Source organism: Rhinopithecus bieti, unplaced genomic scaffold (genome assembly GCF_001698545.2).
Source record: "Rhinopithecus bieti isolate Rb0 unplaced genomic scaffold, ASM169854v2 scaffold_9996, whole genome shotgun sequence".
NCBI classification, from domain to species: domain Eukaryota; kingdom Metazoa; phylum Chordata; class Mammalia; order Primates; family Cercopithecidae; genus Rhinopithecus; species Rhinopithecus bieti.
The window spans coordinates 5,693,893-5,716,675 of record NW_016806973.1 but is presented as its reverse complement, the minus strand read 5'-3'; the positions used below and the strand labels follow the sequence as shown (position 1 = coordinate 5,716,675).

The 22,783-nt window shown below is 36.4% G+C and overlaps 1 protein-coding gene across 2 annotated transcripts in view; it reads right to left on the bottom strand.

Moving 5' to 3' along the window:
• Positions 1 to 2,081: 2,081 nt before the first annotated feature.
• Positions 2,082 to 22,783, bottom strand: part of HPGD (15-hydroxyprostaglandin dehydrogenase) — a 33,513-nt gene continuing 12,811 nt past the window's right edge. For both annotated transcript variants that reach the window (XM_017879141.1, XM_017879142.1), the window contains exons 4-7: positions 19,787 to 19,883; positions 7,416 to 7,492; positions 5,016 to 5,179; positions 2,082 to 3,990 (exon numbers count right to left, since the gene is read on the bottom strand). In XM_017879141.1, the coding sequence (XP_017734630.1) occupies positions 3,852 to 3,990; positions 5,016 to 5,179; positions 7,416 to 7,492; positions 19,787 to 19,883 (477 nt within the window). In that variant the 3' untranslated portion in view covers positions 2,082 to 3,851. The remainder of the gene's footprint in view (positions 3,991 to 5,015; positions 5,180 to 7,415; positions 7,493 to 19,786; positions 19,884 to 22,783) is intronic.

Sequence of the window (22,783 nt, the reverse complement as noted above, 5' to 3'; positions counted from 1 at the left end):
TGTTTGGCTCTTTGGCTCTTCCAGGATCTTTGCAACTATTAATAGTTCCCCATATTACATTTCTTCAGGACTCAAAGGCTGTTTTCCATATTGGACCTAGTAATTGATACATGTCTGCACTAACATCTACATAGAATATAATATACTTAAACATGTATATATAAATTTTCCAACAACAAAATTTCTCAATAATTATTTGTGTTTGTTTTGTTGTTTGTTTTGAGGCAATGTTGCTTTGTCACCCAGGGTGGAGTGCAGTGGTGTGATATTGGCTCACTGCAGCCTCCGCCTCCCGGGTTCAAGCAATTCTCCTGCCTCAGCTTCCTGAAAAGCTGGGATTACAGGCAGCCGCCACCACGTGCAGCTAATTTCTGTATGTTTCTGTTCGTTTGTTTTTCAGTAGAGATGAGGTTTCACCATGTTGGGCAGACTGGTTTCGAACTCCTTGCCTCAGGCGATCCACTTGCCTCGGCCTCCCAAAGCGCTGGGATTACAGACGGGAGCCACTGCGCCCAGCCAATAGTTATTTGTTGAATGAGTGAATGTTATGTGTGGAAATATTACTTAAAAACTGTGGGGAAAAGGTAGTTTCATAGTTCAAAGATAACCTTGGAAATCTTATAAAATTTAATGTAACTATATGCTGACAATGAGATTTTAATAGGAAGAATTAGAAATGGTGCCAATACCAAGGCAGGAGGAGTTTTAAAAATATACAAAAGCTAGCCAGGCATGGTGGCGCATGCCTGTGATCCTAGCTACTTGGGAGGCTGAGGCCAGAGATCACTTGAGCTCAGGAAGTTGAGACTGCAGTGAGCCACGTCATGCCACTGCACTCCAGCCTGAGTGACAAAGAGAGAAGGAAAGGAACGAAAGGAAAGAAAAAAGAAAGGATGTTAATAAGCTTGAATGTAATGGTAGAATTAAGATGGTCATATATTCAGAATCTCAGAAACAAAGCAAGTCTAGAGGCAATGATTGCAGTTTTGCAGTCAATATTAAAGCAAGTACCTTTTGAACCTTTTTCATTGTGATTCACAATGAGAAATATATTTTATATCAAGAATGAGTAGAATCATATATGCCTGAAATGCCTCCTATATTTTCCATTCATTATCTCCTCTTTTATCATACCCTATCCAGAGTGATCCAGTTTTTCACACACTTTGAAAACATGGATCTAGGCATGTTATAGGACTCAAGATGTATGCAAACTTATCCAAAGGATCAAGATGTAATTCATCTTTTACTCACTCTTTCTTTCTCTACAGTGGCTATTGTTTTTGTCACCTCAACATGCATTCACCTTTCTGGTAATGACAGTGTAATTTTCCCTTTGCAAATTTTCCATCTCCTTGTCTTAGTCTATAGAACTCAGGTCAATGTCCTGCCCACCTCTCCTGTCTCCCTCCCACTCCATAATTCTACCAGCTCTGGGGAGGTATGCCATCTCTTTCTGGGCAGGCAGAGTAGCTATCTCTCTGACCACAAGGCCTGTCTCAGTAGTGGGCATATAACCTAGGCAAGGCCAAATCAGTTCTTTTTTTGGTGGACTGGAAGCTGCTGGGAATCAGGCCTGTAGATCCGGGAAGTCATCATGTGAGAGACCTGCCCAGAAGGGATGCTAACAAGAGAGAAGGAGATGGAGACCTTATGACAACAACTGTGACCCTGGATCCAATCACCTTTTCCTACGCAACAGTACATTTCCCTTTTGAAATTCTAATTTAAGAAAAACCATCCGATGATGTTTAGTATGTGAAACACCTTGAACTTCTTTCAAAATTTGCATTCTCAGACCTCTTCAGTGTGCTAAATTTATAAAGAGAGCAAAAGTAAGGAGAAATTGTCATATAATCACTTGAATGTTAAATGATATTACAGGTGTCTAAATTTATTTTTATATGAGAAAATAAAATTTGTAGGACATTTCAATGTCATTATGAAGTCTCGACCTTTTTCTCAATGTCTACGTGTTTCTAGTGTTGCTGTTCTGAGTACCAACTTCATTTTACTAAGAAAACACATTTGAAAATATACCATTTACATTAGGATATTCACCAAAATACAAGAAACCAAGGTCCCCTCCCCACACTTCAATTTAATTATTTTCCCAACTGGTATACAGAGATATATAACAGTATGAATTTATTTAGAGTTACCTATAGAAGATAAGATTTAAAGTAAGTTTTTAACTTATGTAACTCACATTTTTCAGTTCTACGTGAGATTTGCTTTTAAATGTCTACATAGTTTATTGATTTGAAAAAACTAATTCAAAGCACAATGTATATTGAAGGCTACTAGTCCAAAAATTGTCCATAAAAGTTTATAGTATTTACACGACAGAAGAAAAATACAGAAGATAAGTGATACTGGGCATACCTACATCATTTGCTGATTGGTCACTGCCAGAACATACAAACAAGCTTGTGCCTGATTACAATTTATCTCTATCAGATGTTCATTGATGTTCAGTACTTTGTCTTTAATACATTAAATGAAAATCTAGACTACAGTTATTCATATTCAAAGTAATCCTTAAAAGTGAAGGCAATAGTTTTCTATAGCAGAATTAAAATAGGGCAAGATATGATAACATTCCAGTACTTCTAGGAAATCCATATCAATCTCACATGGATAGATTTTGCTTCAAGCTGGGAGGTCTGGAGTTAGCAGACAGGGTGAGTCACTTATCCAACATTTATTTGAGAAAAGGACTGATTTAGAAATCTTGTGCTTTCACCGTTATTAGCATTAATTACTGCTTGTAAAGAGTGTTACCCAAAGCAGGTGTATTTAATGATTCTTAAGATAGCTGACAACAAAAAAAAGCAAAACCTCATAGCTATTTTTACCTCTGTGTTGTTATGAGTTTCAGCATAGGTACAAAAACGTTTACAGTTGTGTCTGTGGCAAAATTGGTTTCATTTCCTCGACAGCTATACATCGAAGACTAAGTAATTTATGGAGATAAGAACAAAAAAGTTGTATTGAAAGATAGGCACTTTTGAAATCTGTAGAAGTCAACAAAAAAGTAATTTGAAAAAATGTTACATTTGCATTTTTTTCTTGTTGAGCATATCTTAAATATAACATTTTTTGGAGTACTAACTATTCTTTATTGCTGTAACTGTTAAAAGTTTAATTCCTGAGATGTTTGGAGTCAGTTAAAGTTCTTAAAGTGAGCAGAGGAAAGAAATGTCTTTCCCCAATGGGAGGCTGAACTGTGAATCAACAGTGTCAATCGGTTACTTTCTGTCATTTTTCCATACATCAGTTTTCATCTGGGATATGTTTACACTGTAGTTTATTCCTTAACTACTGCCCCCAAAATATGCTACTTTAAGAAGCTCTTGGAAGAACTGAAATGTTCAGTTGCAAGATGGTATATAAGTAGAAATTATTATTATGAAATATTTGTCCTTGTTAAGTAGCTTTCCTCTTTTAAAGTATGAACTTTACGTATGTGAGTGTTTTACATCTGGTTTGATTTAAATAACAATTCAAGTATCTCCTTTAAAATGACGTTCTGAAGAACATTAATATTTATGAATCACAGATATAAATACACTTTCTGAAAGGCAGAATATTCCTTGAATATCATTTGTTTTGATCATTTTTTAGACTATCGGGATTACAACCTAGCTTTGGTCCACGTCACATTTTTAATAGTTCATAACTTTTTATCCATATACTTCACTCAAAATTTAGGAAATGTTTATCATCAAATGCATGAAGGAAAACTTAAAACTGTTAACATTTCATTTAAAAGCTATATTCAAATGAAGTTAGGGTCTGAATATAAGCCATTGGTGCTTATTTCCAGCTACGGCTAACACATAAGCTGTTCACTGAGTTTTTGCTTGAAATGGAGTTGTATCATAGTCTTGAAAGTGAATTCCCTTAGAAGTTGTGATCTTCATAATAGCACCATTTAAAGCATCATCTTCAATGAGTGTTATCAATCCATTGGCAATCAATGGTGGGCTAAAAATAAAGAAAACAGTATTTTGAGACGAAAGAATGAGGTATGTTGCCACTTCATTTTAAGTTATTTTCTGAAGAATCTATTAATTTGAACATGTTATAAGGAAATGTGTGTCATTAAGCTATTGCTACTTCCAATTTTTATTTAATTACATATTAGATATCTTATTTATCTAATTTATTCAATTAGATTTTTTTCTATTGATATTAACAAAATCATTTGATAAATTAAGCTGTAACCTTCTATCATTTTGGCAGGAGGAATTTATACTCATTATTTTCACTGAGCAAATGATCATCTTCTCATCTTTATCATACCAGTAGATCTTAGACTTACCAGATATAGATGTTATTAGTGTAGTAATATGATTGATAACAGCTAGCATTTACTGAAAATATTATTTTTTGCCAGTTTCTATTTTAAGTACCTTACATATATCATTTTAAGTTTTTGAAAGTCCCTAAGTTTGTTATACTATTATCTCTATATGTGAGAAAATTGAAGCATCTAGAGGTATAATGGCTAAGTTCATGGTTAGTGGTAGAGCCAAGATTTGATCTCAGGTCTGATTCCTTCAACATGATAACTATGATTCTGTGCTGTGAAATCCTCAACTACTCTAATTCAGACATAATTCATTGAGAAAGTATGTGTGTGTATCAACTATTTCTTATAAAAGTGGTTGAAGCTACAGAAACTTGCAATATTTCACAAAGAGTATATTTGAATATTGCTTGGAATTTAGGCAGAGAAGGTATCATTGCCTTCAAAGAAATGTCAACTTTACGACTGAAGGTAGTAATGAAGCATTTTACATATTTCAAAGTAACATTCATAATGTGTAAACTTACATTCTATTCATAAATCCAGAAAAAAATATTTTCTCCCAGAGAGTTTGCCAAACGAAAAGTTTGAAGCTTGCGTTCATTTCTCAACTGTATAAGCTTATTTCCCCCTTTTTATAGCTTGTCTAAATAATGCTTTGTTTCATTATTTAGAAGAAAATAGATACAGTTTTACTTACTCCAAAATTCCATAGTATTTAATCATATCCTTGATATGATCCTTATATTCTATATATTGTCCCATGTTTTCTTCTTTTTCAATTGATTCAAGGATGGCTGTGTTAACAAAGCCTGGACAAATGGCGTTCAGTCTCACACCACTGTTCATAAGATTAGCAGCCAACTGCCAATTAGAAGGTTGTAGTTTCAGCGGTTTCATAAACATATAATACAGGACAAACTGATCATTAAAGCATCTTACAGTTCTCTGATATAAAAAATACTAGTTAGATATCCTCCCAGCTATATAACAATGACTGGTAAGTAGATAGTAAAATAACACATACCTAAAGTATTATATTAATTCCTGAAAGTCTCACCTAATTAATTTTTAAAAAATCAGTATTACTGGACAACTCCTGGAAATAATTATGTAAGCTTCTCTTATCTACTGAACTCTGCAGGAACCTGAAGCTAAGCAGCTGAGACTTAGAATTGATATCCCAAGTTTTCTTTCAGATATTGTGGTTGTATAGCAAATAATACTTAATTAAAAATTACTTTTAGTGAAAATCTTTAGAACTGTGATTCTAAAGACACTCTTAATAATCTGCCCTATCTGGAAGACAATTTAAGTATTTTCAGACTAACATTATTTGGCTTAATTTATCAACTACTGATTTTATTTGCAATTATTAAAAAATTAGTCAATTTTCATTATTCATGGATTACATATAAACAAATTTGTTAAATTTGCTTGCTAAAATTTATCTGTAACCCTGGAAATCAATACTTGTGGAGCATGTGTGGTTATCTGTGGACATGCACAGGGCAGTGAGAAATCTGAGTCACTGATGTGCATGTTCCTGCTGAGGTCAAGTAAGACTATACTCTGCCGTGCCATGTTTTTCTAATTTTGTGCTTTTTTGTTGGTGAATCTGCTGTTTAAAATGGCTGCTAAACTCACTGCAGAGGTGCTGTGTAGTGTTCTTTAGTGTAAGAAGACTGATGTCCTGTACAGAAAATATTTGTGTTAGATAAACTTTGTTCAGGCATGAGTAGTAAGTGTTTTAGTAATGAGTTCAATGTTCATACAACATATAATAAATAAGGTTTCTTTAAACAGGAATACACATAAAATAAGGTTATATATTGACTTGTTGATTGGAAATTTGTGACCAGAGGCTTTCAGGAACTTAACCCCGTATTTCCCCTAAAAGCAATGGTTCAGTAGTCACTAATGTAGTGTTTGCAAGTGACTTTGTGGAACATAACTACTATGAATAATGAGAATTGACTGCAGAAGTTTCCAGTCTTGTAATTTTAAATATAAAATTTCTGGTCTTTAAGGTTTACTTTGCTTTGTAAGAGAGCTTTATGTGTTCATAAGAAGTCTGTCTGAAGATTATGTCTTTTCAAATTAAGTAATAATTTCCAATCAATTTAAGAGTGTGAGAACTACTTACCTTCCATTTCGACTGAACAGTTAACATTTGTGCATCTGTTTTTTCTGTCTCCTACTAATTCTTTGATTACTAATATTTTTCTCTTTATCTCTCTAGATCCTCTCTTTGTCTTACCTAGATGAACCACCCAGAGCCCCCCTACAACTGTTCTTTCTGCTTTTTCACTTGTCCTTTGTAATACAATTTCCAAAAGCAGGCAGAATGGTCTTCAAACAAAGGAAATCTGATTTTATCACTTCTGTGTGTAAAAGCCCCATGGATGGTTGCCCTTGAAATAAAATCCAAGCTCACAACAGTGACCCATAGCTGCTTTTGGTCTGACTCCTGTGCTGGTGTCTTGAGACATACCTCAAACTACGTTCCCCTTGCTTGCCAGGCCCCATTCAAGCTGCTCTTTTGTGAATTATAAAAAGGCAGGCATTCTTACCTCATGCTATCAATGCATGTGATTAATTAGGTCTAAAGTATTTTACTAAGCTCTGTACACCTTTCACCCTAGGCCTCCATGGAGACATTATCCTTGACCACTCTATCAAATAAAGGTCTGGCCCCACCCCTCGTTCTGGCTCCATGTTCTCAGTCATTTTCATCGTATCTCTGGTGACAAATAATGGCTGGGGCCTATTGCATCTTGCATTTCAGAAGACCTGAAGTTAATAATATTTACATGTGGGGTCATTTTTGTAAATAAGTACTATCTCCCCATTACTTATCCTTAATACATTTTTTAATAACACATCTGTATTTAGAATCTACTTCATTTAAAAATGATCTATTATTTATTTGGTCCTTTATGTGATCTGATAACTATTTTTATAATTGAGATGGAGGTATGCTATTTTTCCATCTTTTATCCAAAAGAATTGATTTCTCAAGTGAGTCCTCTCTAGAGAATTCATGTTTTATGCATGTGTACAAAGAGAAAATGAGATATGATGGTTGTCGTAGCCTCACCGCTGCTGAGCGTGTGAATCCAACTATGCCATGCTTGGAAGCACAATAAACCGGCTGCTGTGCAACGGGCATGAGTCCTGAAACAAACGAATATAACATTGAAATGCTTTGATTAAAAAATAAGCAGACTATACCCAATAATGACAATGCAAATGAATATTTTGTGATAATTTCAATTTCAGATGAATCTGAAAAACAGAGTAACATAAAACCAGATAGCTTTGTAAAACCCAGTAGCCTAAGTGTAGTTTATGTGCTCCATGACCCATGCCGTCCAGAATTTATAGGAACTAAGTTACACTGAGAGATATAGCCAAGAGTTATATGTGTTTTTCTGCCTCCCCAGGCCTTCTGGGAAGTCAAGGAAAGTAAATGGTATGTAAAACACAAATAAAATCATCTTTAAAGTCAGTAAATTATCATCTAATTTTCAATTTTAAATTGAATATAAGAATATATATAAAAGTATATATTCTACATTTTAAAGCTTCCTAGTGGCAGAAGCAATTTGAATCTTCAGAGAGTCTTGGAGATTATTAGTCTTCATGATAAATTAGTATGCAATTTCTTGTTACCAATCTGTCTTGAACAATGCCTCCGAAGTTTAAGAAAATTAAAAGTTAACTTCTTTTATTTGATATGTTTTAGATGCCTAGATCTTTGTCCTTTGACTTAGGAAGACAGAAATAAACAATTATGGTCCTATTTTATTTCCTTTCATAATTATATAGTCAACTATGAAATTCGATCAATTACAGAATGTTTTAATTTTTAATTTTCCACACATGCACGATAGTAACTGATTAAATCCATGGTCTGGAGAGAAAAAGCAGTATTATAGCATATACCTACAGCATCTCTTCTCCCCAACTCCAGCCTAGCTCAGCTCTCCAAAAAGACACGAAACAACAACAATAAAAACCTATTATACTGTAGTAACGATTACTATCAAGCTTGTTTCTCATAATTGTTAATTATCTAATCAGCAGTCAAATTGAACCAGAGTCATTCTTGCATTTGGTTTTAACTAATTTGGATTAACTTGTTTTCATGCTTTTTATGTTTATGACTTCTCTGAGTCAAGAAACAGTGATCTCTGATTATTATACTATATTTAATATCAAATGTCATGCTAATAATACCAAATTATTCTGCTGAGACATGCTTATCTCCACCCAGCTAACTACTCCCAGAATGCCGCCAATCATTTGAGGGTGTTGGGCCAAAGTTCAGCAATAAATGTAGACCTTAACCACTCCCTGGGTGCCTGCCAGGTCTCAATTTATAAAGTATGTTTGCACAAGGGCAGTTTAAATCCCCGAGGATGGTAGATCACACCTAGTGTGTCCACCCAATGATTTCGAAGTATTGTTAATATGTTGCTTGTCTTGTTGTCGTTAAGTAAAATGTGTAAGTTAATTAAGTTTGTCAGTGTCAGTCAACAAGAATTTATGATGTTTCCACAGGTTACATAGGTGTACGAGGAGTGGAAGATAAAGGGAATAAAAAAGTATAACCAGGAGTTGCTGCTTTTGGTTCTTGTTAGTCCCTGCTTTGCCCATTCCTTAAATGTTTATGAGACAAGGCAGTGGTTGTAGGACAATGTTCATATACAGCAGGAAATGCAGCATGAACCTTTATCAGAGATAAACTAGTTCACATAGCCACAAGAAGTACAAAGACATTGTTCATAAGGGTTGTCAAAGATGAATTTGAAATGAATTTTTGTTACATATGCAGAGGTGATGAATCTTGGAACCCCAGCTAGTTCAAGGTATCATAGAGCAAAAGAAATATACTGTTTTGTGGGTTCTGGTAATAAGCAAGGACAACATACATACTTTTCTTAAAGGCAGATTTGTAAATGCAACTGGAATATAAGAGAAATTACTTGCAGTTTTTAAATGGCAGTTGGTTTTATGAATCTTGTAACATTCTAATCACATTTTCACTGTTATGCAAAATGTTTACCCTTCCACTGCTTTCACTTTCTTTCTTTTATTCTTTTTTTTTTTTTTTTTTTTTGACGGTGTCTCATTCTGTCACCAGGCTGGAGTACAGTGACCCGATCGCTGTTCACTGCAACTTCTGCCTCCGGGGTTCAAGGGATTCTCCTGCCTCAGCCTCCCAAGTAGCTGGGACTACAAGTGTGTGCCACCATGCCCAGTTAATTTTTGTATTTTTAGTAGAGACAGGGTTTCACCATGTTGGCCAGGAAGGTCTCGGCATGGGTCCAGAATTTATAGGAACTAAGTTACACTGAGAGATATAGCCAAGAGTTATATGTGTTTTTCTGCCTCCCCAGGCCTTCTGGAAAGTCAAGGAAAGTAAATGGTATGTAAAACACAAAGAAAATCATCTTTAAAGTCAGTAAATTACCATCTAATTTTCAATTTTTAAATTGAATATAAGAGTATATATAAAAAGTATATATTCTACATTTTAAAGCTTCCTAGTGGCAGAAACAATTTGAATCTTCAGAGAGTCTTGGAGATTATTAGTCTTCACGATAAATTAGTATGCAATTTCCTGTTACCAATCTGTCTTGAACAATGCTTCCAAAGTTTAAGAAAATTAAAAGTTAAAAGTCTCGATCTCCTTACCTAGTGATCAACCAGCCTTGGCCTCCCAAAGTGCTGGGACTACAGGCATGAGCCACCATGCCTGGCCTCACTTTCTTTCTCTCTCTCTCTTTCCCCCCTCCTCCCCTCCCTTCTTTCCTGCCCTCTTCTCTGTCTTTTGAGACAGGGTCTAGCTCTATTGTCCAGGCTGGAGTGCAGTGGCAGGACCATGGCTTACTGCAGCCTTGACCTACTCAGCTCAAGCAATCCTCCCAGCTCAGTCTCCCAAGTAGCCAACTCATTCCAATCGGCTTTCATCTGATCACTGCAGTCAAACAGATCTTATAGAGGTTGCCAATGAGCAATGGCTTGCTAAGGCTAAATCTCTGTCTCATTTTGCTTGATCCCTTCCTTAGCAGCAACTAGCACAGTCACGCTTTCCTTGAAACATTTCCTTCTCCAGGCTCGTCGCCTATCTCACATTCACTGGCAGCTCCTTCTTCATGTCCTTTGCTGGCTCCTCTTTCTTGAGTAGACCCCGAAACATGCTAGAAAACCCCAGAGATATCCCTGGTCCTCTTTGCTTTTCTATGAACACTCTTTCCCTACATATCCTCAGTATTCACTCCTGAGGATAAAAATTAATTCTCTCAATTTGTCTCTCTAAATCTTTGTATGACAGACATACACACACACACACACACACACATACACACGCACACACGCACTCAAATTTAAAATATTTATCTCAAGTCAAGACCTCTTACTCTGCCTTGAACTCTAGAGAGGGACCCTTGGGTTATTTCTTGTAATATTTCCTAGCAGTTTTCTCTCCTGAAACTATAGTGGGTGCTCAGCCTGGGCAACACAGTGAGACTCTGTCTCAAGAAAAACAAACAAAAAAGAAAATATGATAAATATCAGATGTTATAGAAAAATTGAAATTAAAACAACAATGAGATTCTACTACACATATTAGAATGGCTGAAGTTTAAATGCTGAAGACACCAAATACTGATGAATGTGTCAAGCAACAGGAACTCTAATTCACCGCTGTTGCGAATGCAAAATGGCACAGCCACTTTGGGAGACAATTTGGCAATTTCTTTCAAAAGTAAACATACTCTTAACAATAAAATCCAACATTCAGTTCCTTGGCATTTACTCAAAGCACTGAAAACATGCTTACACAAAAATCTGTGTGTGGATGCTTATAGCAGCTTTATTCATAATTGCCAAAACTTGGAAGCAATCTAGGTGCCCTTTAGTCATTGAATGAACAAATAACCTATCTTATATTCAGATAATGGAATAATATTCAACCCTGATAAAGAGCTATCAAGCCATAAAAAGATATGGAGGAAACCTAAATGCGTATTACTAAGTGAAAGAAGCCAACCTGAAAAGGCTACATACTGTATGATTCTAACCATATGACATCTGGAAAAGGCAAAAGTATGGAGACAGCTGAAAGATCAGTGGTTACCAGGAGCTGCTGGGAGGAAGGGATGAACAGGTGGAGAACAGGGTTTTTAGGGCAGTAAACCATTCTGTTTGATATGATAGTGGTGGATATGTTGTTATACCTTTGTCCAAACCTATAGACTATACAACATCAAGAGTAAACCAGATGAAACACCTCAAATAATCACTTTATTGACTTATTTATCAGTTCATCTACATTGTACTTTTTAATGAAAATGTATCTTTTGCACTAAAATGTCACAATTCTGATATAGTGTCCTAATTTGTTTGATTTCTGAACCTTGGCAAACTGGACTGTTTCTAATCCTAAATCAACAGGCTCTACAGAAGTAAATTCACATAAGTACTCTGTGTTTAGTTTCTTTTAAGTGCAAAGTATAATGAAGTAATATTTTAAATATACTCAATTGAAATGTATAAAACCAATGGGAGGACCCCTGTTGCAGGGCGAAGGTGGAATTCTACTGGTTGAATAGCCAGATACCAGTAAAATGACTATAGGACTAGTTGCTGTAATGAATATGGTTTTTTTTTTTGAGACGGAGTCTCGCTCTGTCGCCCAGGCTGGGAGTGCAGCTGGCCGGATCTCGCTCACTGCCAAGCTCCGCCTCCTGCGTTTACGCCATTCGCCTCCTCAGCCTCCGGAGTAACGTGGGACTACAGGCGCCCGCCACCGTCGCCCGGCTAGTTTATTTTTGTATTTTGTTTAGTAGAGACGGTTTCACCAGTGTTAGCAGGATGCTCTCGAATCTCCTAACCTCGTGATCCACCGTCTTGGACTCCCAAAGTGCTGGGATTAGCGGCTTGAGCCACGCGCCCGCGGTTCATTTTTTTTTTTTTTTTTGTTTTTTTATCTTGCAAAATAATTCTCAAAATTAGGGAGCACATGGAAATATCTTGTCACAATATTAAGGGACTTAAGAATAGCAACAACAATAAAACAAGGGATCGTGACCATGTGAGAGCAGTCTCTGCTTTTAAAGACATGGCATTTTGTTTAACATTGTGAGAAATCCTGTCTTTGTGCTTAAAAATGGATACCTTATATTAAAAGAGTTAAGAATAGTATTTTTCAGTACTTCTGATAGGCCCACCATTGTGCAAGTTTATTTATAGAAATACAAAATGGCTCTTTTTAAAATACACTAAGTACAATTAGTAGCAGATTTATGTCTGTCATAACTGTAAAGTTACAGGAAAAAAAAATCAGTAGAGGGAGAAATTCTACCCACAAAACAAAGAAATACTTTCTAAAACCACTCAGGATAATAACACTAAACGATTAGACTGATGAGATACTACACATAGCATTTAAAATACCTGAAAGCATTTAAAATATCTGAAAATTACATGTGGACTGATAGAACAAAAGAAGTCATTTAGAAAAATAAAATTTAAATTCCCTCTCTACATTAGTTCTTCTATTCTTCATAATCTTTCTACCCATATTTACAAAAGCCAATTTGAATCTCTTCATTTCACAGAGGGCAAAAAGCTCAAAAGATTTTTTTTTGCAAAACAAAAATCTCCTCAGACAGGGCAGTCATACTAAATCCACAAACATGATTTGCTTTTAACAAGAGAAAAACCATGTAAAATGGACTATATAAAAATGCTGAAAATTCAACTTAGGGAAATATATTGTGAATCTAAGAATGGTGACCCTCGTATGATAACCTGGAGTTCTGTTACTATGCTAAAAAAGCAGGAATCTAAAGCTGTCACATTTTCTTTACAACCACCACCAACAAAAAAACGTGTACCCGTCTGTTTCTTTTAACCACCACTTCTCTAACTTGAAGAAAAAAGGGAGAACTAGCGATAAATATTTATATATGGTTCGTGCATACAGCTGACCAAAGTGGTGAACTTCCTCATTTGTGATTTTCCGCATAATGGAACACCTTCTCTGATGGCTGTTTTTTTTTTTGTTGTTGTTGTTTTTTTTTTTTTCATTCTTATGGTTGTCATTAAGTCATGCTTTAGAGTGTGACATGACATTAAAAAGTGACACATGCGGCCGGGCGCAGTGGCTCACGCCTGTAATCCCAGCACTTTGGGAGGCCAAGGTGGGTGGATCACGAGGTCAGGAGATCGAGACTATCCTGGCTAACACGGTGAAGCCCTGTCTCTACTAAAAATACAAAAAAATTAGCCGGGCGTCGTAGCGGGCGCCTGTAGTCCCAGTTACTTGAGAGGCTGAGGCAGGAGAATGGCGTGAACCCGGGAGGCGGAGCTTGCAGTGAGCCGAGATCACGCCACTACACTCCAGCCCGGGCGACACAGCGAGACTCTGCCTCAAAAAAAAAAAAAAAAAAGTGACACATGCTTTCATAAAACCACTGTATGTTCTATAACAAAAAATCTTCCCAGAAAGATATGTCTAATAGCAATTCCCAGTGATTCAGACAGCTGCTATTAGTGTTCAGTCATTGCCTAGGCTGTGGTCAGAGGAAACTGAGAGAAGCTCCCTTAGCCATTCAAAAAATATCCATCCCTATGCATCTAGTGGCTGGCTTCTTAAAATGTGGTTCAAGGAGCGGTATGACCCGGGAGCACGATTTCAGGACCCATCTCTGTCCTCCTGAAATCAGAATTTGCATCTGACAAAGTCCCTAGACACATAAAGTCTAAGAAGCGCTGTTCTAGAAGACTATTCGTTTCTCAGTAGCCCTCTCATTCCTATGTTAAGAAACCCCGAATCTCTTATCTATCCTTCAAAATGCCTCATTTACAAATATTTGATCATTCCTACTGATTACTTCTAATATGTGTCTTTTTAACTATTTTAAGCCAAAAGAGAGCAAAATGGAACTCTGCAGACTGACATGGGCGAACTTTGCCAACACTAAGCAGGAAGGGTGGCTCCCATACTCATGACAGTTGGCATCTGAGCACTTATGATTCACAGCATAGGAACAGTACATCCACTCTATGACACAGGCTAAAATGGAGCAAAATAAAATTACTTTTATTACCACTGCTAATTCCCACACTTTTCAGGATCTGTTTGAGATTCATTGTTCAAGTATAAGTTGGAGATAAATTGACCTCTGTTGTAGAGACTTGTAAAAGTTAAATGTGAATGTCATAAAGCCAAAGGTTTACCACAATGCCTAGAGCTTGGCAATTGCTAAATATGTGTTCGACCTGCTTCCTTATCACAAGAGCAGCAGTAGAGGATGGTACCATGCGATTTTCTTACTTTTGGCCTGGAGATAGAAGAAGACGATCAATGTTTTATTTCACCTGGAATTTCTGGATATTCTAGTCCATTCTTCAGGCTATTGGAGTCCCAAGGTCTTGCAACTTAAATACCATGCTTCTGGGTTTTTTGATTTTTTTTTTTTTTTTTTTTTGAGAGACAAAGTAGCAATATGTTGCCCAGACTGGAGTGCAGTAGCAAAATGATAGCTCACTGCAGCTTTGAACTCCTGGGCTGAAGAAATCCTCCCACCTCAGCCTCCTGAGTAGCAAGGACCACTAGTGTGCACCACCACACCCAGGTAATTTTTAAAATTTTTTATAGAGATCAGGTCTTACTCTGTTGCCCATGCTGGTCTCTAACTCCTGGTCTCAAGTGATCCTCCAGCCTCGGCCTCCCAAAGCATTGTGATTATAGGTGTGAGCCACCACACCTGGCCCATGCTTCTGTTTAAATACTTTATGCCATGGAAATGACTTGGTTCTGTCATCTCGATAACAAGACACTGATATACAGCTCCTGGGGTAGAAACTTTGCCTAGTTCCTTTAATATCTCCATTTCCCTTCTGCAAATGCTCAACATATGTTTGATTAACTCGAATTTTTTATTTAAGGTAGTAATTTTAGCACTTCTACCTTAACACAAACTATGAGCTAATTATATTATTATAGATAAAACTTGCAGCACAAGAGGCTATGCCACTCGGTTGTTACTTAAGACATGCTGAAAATTTTCTATGATTTTTAAATATTTTCTGGAGACTCCAATGTTTTCAATTTTGAGTAAATAAGACCCTCATGGTATCTCTCACAAAATGCTACTGAGTGACAGAGAATGTCCCAAATGAACACCACAGCCTCACTAACTGAGTATGTAGCAGGGTCGGTAGGTAGGCTCCTTTTCCTGTGACAATTACTCTTCCTTTCCCACAGTTTGAAGCAATTAAATACCTACGAAGTGCGCCTGTAATCCCAGCATTTCGGGAGGCAGAGGCAGGCAGATCACCTGAGGTCAGGAGTTTGAGACCAGCCTGACTAACATGGTGAAACCCCGTTTCTGCTAAACACACACACACACAAAATAGCCAGGTGTGGTGATGTACGCCTGTAATCCCAGCTACTGGGGAGACTGAGAATTGCTTGAATCTGGGAGGTGGTGGTTTTAGTGAGCTGAGATCCTGCCATTGCACTCCAGCCTTGGTGACAAGAGTGAAACTCTGTCTCAAAAAAAAAAACAAAAAAACAAACAAATGGAGTGCATTTGACTCTTATGGGATATTTTAATGGAGCACAGCTGTTTGATTATCTGCATTAAACCAGACTTTGTTCTTCTATTGTTCCTTCCAACTTTGATTTAATAGTTCAGGATGGATGCGGCAAAATTAGTGTCTGCCTGTATATTATGTTTATAAATAAAAACTCGTGTAGAAAAGTCCATGTGGGTTAACAACACTCAGAACAACTTGTGGAACTCCAGACTGGAGCACACCCATCCCATAATCTGCTGAGGAATCATTGTCTACTTAACTGCTCCTGTTTATTAAACCTATTAATTGCATTTGATACTCTGTCCGCGTCAGTGGTCATTACTCATTAACTTCTCTACTCAAACCAGTGTGCCAACTTAAGGTTTTACTGTGACAGTGAAGGACTCCACTGTACCCACGCCAGAGACCATGAGGATAGGCCCTGTTGAGTTGAATACTGAATATTACTCACAGCCATTCCTTCAATAGAGTAAGCGGTATGGAGTAAAACAGGAAAAAAAAATCTGTCAGGAAGCAAGGTTTGGAAAAACAGAGTAGTCAAATATTAGAAGTACTCTGATAACTCCTTCAAGATTATTTTGGTCCTCTCACCTCTTCCTACATGCTATGACTCAAGGGCATAAAATTGTTGATACCATTTCTGTGGGAATGATAAAGACGGAGGGGTCCTCTTTTGCCTTCTCCCATTATTACAATATCCTGACTTTTTATCAAACTAATTTCATTATGGGAAGAACTGGAGGCTCTCTGTTGGTGGATAAAATACAAGGCAATTCATTTTAAGACTCTGTGAGATGAAGGCATGTTAGTGGGAACCCTGGATGGGAAAGGAAGTAGACTGTCCACATTGGCCAGCAGCAACGAGGAAACAGTATAAACACAAGAGGTGTGGAGGTTGGAATGACAAAGGGAGGGTGCCAAGGACAACTTCTAAAAATGGAGAGAGTAATAAGCCAAGCAGAGGGAACAATGATAAACTTCAGCTATTTAACCATTTTACATAGTGTTGCCTTGTACATGTGGAGGAAAATCAGAGGGAGAAGCAGTTTGTAATGCAGTATTATTCATTAAATTGTACCAGTGCCAGGAAAGTAATTTAAAACCAAAGCAATGTGACCACTGAATTTTTATCAAGTCATCGTTTTATCTGCATAAATAGAGAAATGCCCACACATGATTGCAAATGTTGTATCTAACATAGGTAAGAAGAGGATTAACACCCAGGGGTAGGGTCCGGTGGCAGTGAGCTAAAGCAAGCTCCTAGCCAACAAAGCAAAGTGGACATCAAATTGCAAGCCTTAAACCGCTCTGCTCAATGGCATGTTTTGACTTGTGACACTGGTAAGCTCCCCAAATATTTTTAGGACTTTACTGGAAGTGTCAAATGGAGCAAAAGCTTAAGATTTCACTGAAGGTTTAGTAATGCAGCCATGAGATTAGAGCTGTGCCCATGAAGCCTGAAGAGACGAGCAAATTGCAAGGGTTTATTCAAGTCAAACGATTTCAGTTGCTGTTACTTTTCTGTTAGGCTGAGATAAATACAGGTAGATTAACAAATAAACTCATAGATATGAGAGACAGACAGATAATCTAGTGGTTAAAATTCTAAGAAGACTTGTACCAGGCTATTTGCATGTGAATTCCAGCTCTGAGGCTTACTTGATGTGTAAGCTTAGGCAAGATATTTCATACTTCTCCTGCCTTGGTTTCTTCATTTTCAAAATGGAAATTATCGAATTTTACTTCACAGGGTTGTTGTGAGGATTAAATGAGATAATGTACAGTGTTTAAAATGATATCGGTTAAACAGTGCTCAATAAATGGTATTATATATTTGAATATTTTAATCAGATAAAAGGCAGTAATGCTACATTGCATTTCTTTATTCACGCTCTTTGGGGCAAGTAAGCGCCCTCATATGGTACAGAATTTCTCCCAGATCGTCCTAAATTGATCCAACCCTGAGGCTTTCAGCTTTCCAAAGAATGAAATCAGTGCCTCTGGTGACATAAAGGCCAGGGGCTCCCTGTATAATATTCATGGTACTCCAAGCTTTGCTGGCCCTCTTAGCTTTATAGAAACAATATACAGAATTATCAACCTTCATCACAGCCCCAGGTTTTTAAATAAACTTTTAAGAATATACTACGTATCTCTTTTTAATTCTCCAGTCACTTGTTTTTTTCTTATGATTTTATTTCAAAATAATATAGATTTAGCTTTGCCAATTTATTTTTAGGGTTTCAGTCTCCCACAGCTTAACATTTGGCCCTCTCTGGAACACATATCCCTTTCAAATATTGCCCATGCTCTTTTAAAGTATCATTAGAATTAAATGTTATAAGTTATAAGTAGTTGTACTGTTAGGAAAAGAATCTGATTACCCCAAAATGTATAGAAATAGGTTCATAATAGCTTTAGGGACATGATTTTGACTTTAAGCAACCCAGAAAATGAGATGCTAGTTTATTTTTGAGAACTTCTAAAGGAGATTTCTAAATCTCCTCTGGCGGCAGCTTTACAGTGATATAAAATAATCATTCCTAGTGGGATGAGAAAAATGCTGAGAATCAGACAGTGGTTCAATCACAGGTACCTCCAAACCCAACTTCCCAAATCACTGGAGTTGGGATGCCAAGGTTGGGGTGGGGCGTGGGGCTGAAATTTCTATTCTGGAATCACCACATTGACTAAAATCAAACAGATAATTTTTAAAAGTCTGATTTTTTGTACATAGATGACTTAGATTTGCTGTCCATATCGACCAGACTTCTTAAACTTCACAACTTCACTTGAACTATTCAAGAATCATTGATGATTTTTTTCTTAGAGTTTTCAAAAGTAAAGTCACTTGACTCAGTTGCTCCAAAAAGTCCAGTCAGAGGTTTAAAGCTAGTATTGAGGGATAAGATATCAGCTGATACTAAATCACACTGCTCTGAAAATAATATAGTTTAGGATTGCATGCTGTGGAAAAGACGATTAGCTGCCCTCTGAAATCCATTCTTCTCTTAGGCACACAGCTAGACTGCATTTCCCAGACAGACTCGCTTTTAGTTAGGTGAAACATGAGCTCAAGTTCTACATTGAAATGTGAGCAGAAGGTCTGCCATTATTGGGCTGGGGTTTTTAAAAGAGTAGCCATGCCTGCTCCATGTTCTTTTTCTCTTTCTGCTCGACAAAAAGGAATCCAGCAGTTCTAGGGTAGGAGCTCCCTGCTGAAGACGACAGAACTTCTGCCAGTCAGGTTTTCAAATGTCTGCATACAGAAGAGGCACCTGCAACAAGGATCTTGCCTTGGACTGATGTACGGGTAAGAAATATGCTTATACTATATGTAAGTTTGGCTTTATTTATTAGTTTAACATAACATTATATACACACACACACACATACACACACATATATCTGGCTTTATTTATTAGTTTAACATATCTTAACTATGATATGTGTCATATTTTAAAGTTACACACTCTTACTAAAATCACATGGGAGCAGAGACATCTTAACTTTACTTTCATGCTTTTTACTTTGCCAAAGGTGCTTTCACATGCATTATTGCTTAGGAGTCTCACAACAACCTATGAAAAACAGCAGCTCTAAAAAAAATTATCATTTTGTTTTCAAATATTACTCAGTAAGATAACTAGAAAAGCCACAAGTTAAATTAAGAGAAATAAACATATTTTTCAAACTTTTGATATTTTGCAATAGAAAATTCCATGGAACTACAAAAAAGTCAGATTTTTAATTTCAAACTTGAGTTGATAATAAATATGCTTTGAAGATTTGTTTCAGTGGTCCAAATTACCAATAAGAAAATGTTACACTTAATGTAATAATTGCCCTTACCTGCTAAAGATGACATATTGATAATGATGCCGCCTTCACCTCCATTTTGCTTACTCATATAATCCAAACCAAGATAGGTTCCACTGATAACAGAAACCTAATCCAGGGGCATAAGTGGGAAAAGGAACACAGTCATTATCCTTCACCATATTTTCACACAGCAAAGTTTTTATAGCTATTCCAGATACCTAGGGAGATTTCTGCAAATATTATCAATGAAAGGTTTGAAAAGAGCTTTATTTTTAAAGTTAGTCATTAAACCTGGATTCTTTTTGTTTGCCTAATCATTGTGGAGCTTGTCATATATCTGCAAAACTTCACTTAGTTGCCCAATATGAGATTTTACGCTACAGGTTGTATTCCAAAAATGTCTATTACTTTCACTCAACTCTCAACATCTTCAATAATTCCATATATTCTTTTTGTTTTCTAAATGTTGGACACAAAATTTATTTACCCTTCTTCTCTGCATATGGTTCTCATGTCTCAGTATTCCACACTTACCTACTCTGTTTAATTCTCTTGGATCTTGGAATATAGAATAGTGGTTACCCTTGATTTCCTAGAGATTTAATTTTCTCTCTTTTTCTTTCTAATAAAAATTCTATTTTGCTCCTGTATCTACCTCCTCTCCATACAATACAGAGGAAGGTGGTCTGCCCAAATGTAATGTAGACACTGATTAATTAATTTAATTCAGTCATGGAAATCCCATTCTCCTTGACAGTGGCTGGTTTCAGAACCAGCAAGTAACCCAGTTTTGATCAGTGAGACCTGGAAGGCAATCAGCTAGAAATGGGAACAGGATGGATGCTACTGATAAATTTTTTGTTGCTCTTAAAAAAAAAAAAAAAAAAAAAAAAAAAAAAAAACAGAAGAAATGGTTACACTGCCTTCTCTATATGAATGTCATAACTTCAATGGACAACCCGTATTTCCTAGTATCCTAAAGATGAAACCGACATAAAGAATGGTCAGCGGGAGGGCTGACAGGACTCTGGGCCCTGATGATATCATTGACCTGTAAGATCAAGCAATCCTGAACTCTGTGTTGTGTGAAATCACATAAATGTTTTATCCAGTTTAAGTGGTGATTTTCAGTTAGCGGGACATCTGGTCTTTAGTAATGTCTATCACTAAATTTTGTTAATCACTGCTTACAGCTATCCTTTTGATAGTTTACTGTCTTGCCACTTATATCCAAGTGTAGGCACTTTTCCTGTTTTATTATAATCACTACCAAAAAAAAAAAGAAAAAAGAAAAAAAAAAAAACCTGTGAGATCAAATTGATATTTCAGACCTTAGTTTTCCTTTTGGATTTAAGAATTCCTATCCCTTCCAGCTCAGACTTTTAAAAAAGGAAAATTCTTTTTTGACATCTTAATTCCTATTTTTTTATGCTTTACAATACTGCAAAGAAAATGATACAATAGGTAACAAGTCTGAAACGGAGGTTACACACGTGTTTACCTTCTTTTTATCTTAAAAATTTCCTTTGAAGTTTTTTTTACAAGGATTCAGATATACTTCTCCTACCTAATAGTAGCTCTAGAATAAGAAAGGAAATCAGAGATTCTATTCACTTAAGCCATGTGTCAGTTTGATATTAAGTAGGCTTAGGGAGAATGAATAAAATCTTCACATGATTTTCTTTAAAAAGGAAAACCAAAACATTAATTGTTTATATAAGAAGAAAAAGATGTAGATGGCTGAAATTACTGAAGCCAGTTAGATTCTGTTAGTTTCTGCAGAAGTCTCCAGCATGTCTGAACAAAACTTCTGTTCATGCGTATTGGCACTATGCTTTTATTCTCAGGTATTAGAGCTTTGATGACACCCCACTGTTGTGTTTTCAACATGAACAAGATGAAGCCAGATAGAAAATTTGGGAATATTTAAGATTTACTTTTAAAAAGCAATATTTATCTTTAGGTCTTTGGTGGAGGAAGGCAAGGGATTATTTTTCTCATCCACTATCAGGTTAAGAACTGGGCAATTATTCAAATGAAAGAGTTCAAAGGATGAATCTACAAGACAGGGTCTAATGCTTTGGCTGTGTAGAAATTATATTTTTCACTTTTCCTCCTTTATTATAACAATGTATTCCTTATTCTAGACTATATATGCGTGCGTGTGTGTGTGTGTCTGTATATTATATATGCTTCACCATGTTGGCCAGGCTGGTCTCGAACTCATGACCTCAACTGATCCGCCCACCTCGGCCTCCTAAAGTGCTGGGATTACAGGCATGAGCCACCGTGCCTGGCCAGAAAATGTAGATTCTGATGCTCTGGAAGAGAAGTGTAATTTATTGAATGAATTCTATGCAGTGGCACTGTGCTGGATGTTCACATAAACTATGGTTTATTTAAGCGTAACAGTCCTTAGAGATAGGGAGTTTTCCTTCCTCCCTGGGAAGTTCAATATGAGAGAAATTAAATAAAAGTTTATAAGTTATAGATTCAGGACTGGATTCTAATTTTGACTATTCCCAAAGAAATATATTTCCCAGTGCAAATCTTTAGTCAATAAGTGCATTTTGGAAAAAAAAATGACTATCAATATTCATCTATTTTGTTTAAATCTTATTTGAACATATTGACCCACTTTTGCCTAGTGTTCCATTATTGGAATACTAAGCATGTGAGAGAGTTCTTTATATCCTACTGCTCAAGGTCATTGCCAAGGTCTAATTTTTAACTCATGCAAAAATTCAAAATATGGCAACTTCTGGCATAAATGGGTTAAAGAATTCAATGTATATTAGTTAAATGTCAAAATTAGACTATAAGTTCCACATCAGTGGGCATGAACATATTTAAGTTTATTGAAACTTCAGAAAGCTACAAGACTACATGACAGAATTACCATTCCAATATTCAAAGTTAAGTTTCCCTCTGCCCAATTGCCAGCATGACTGTCGATAGTTTTGCAAAGACTCATTCTTTCCTGAACATTTCTTTCTTTTTTTTTTATTTTATTTTGTTTTTCGATAT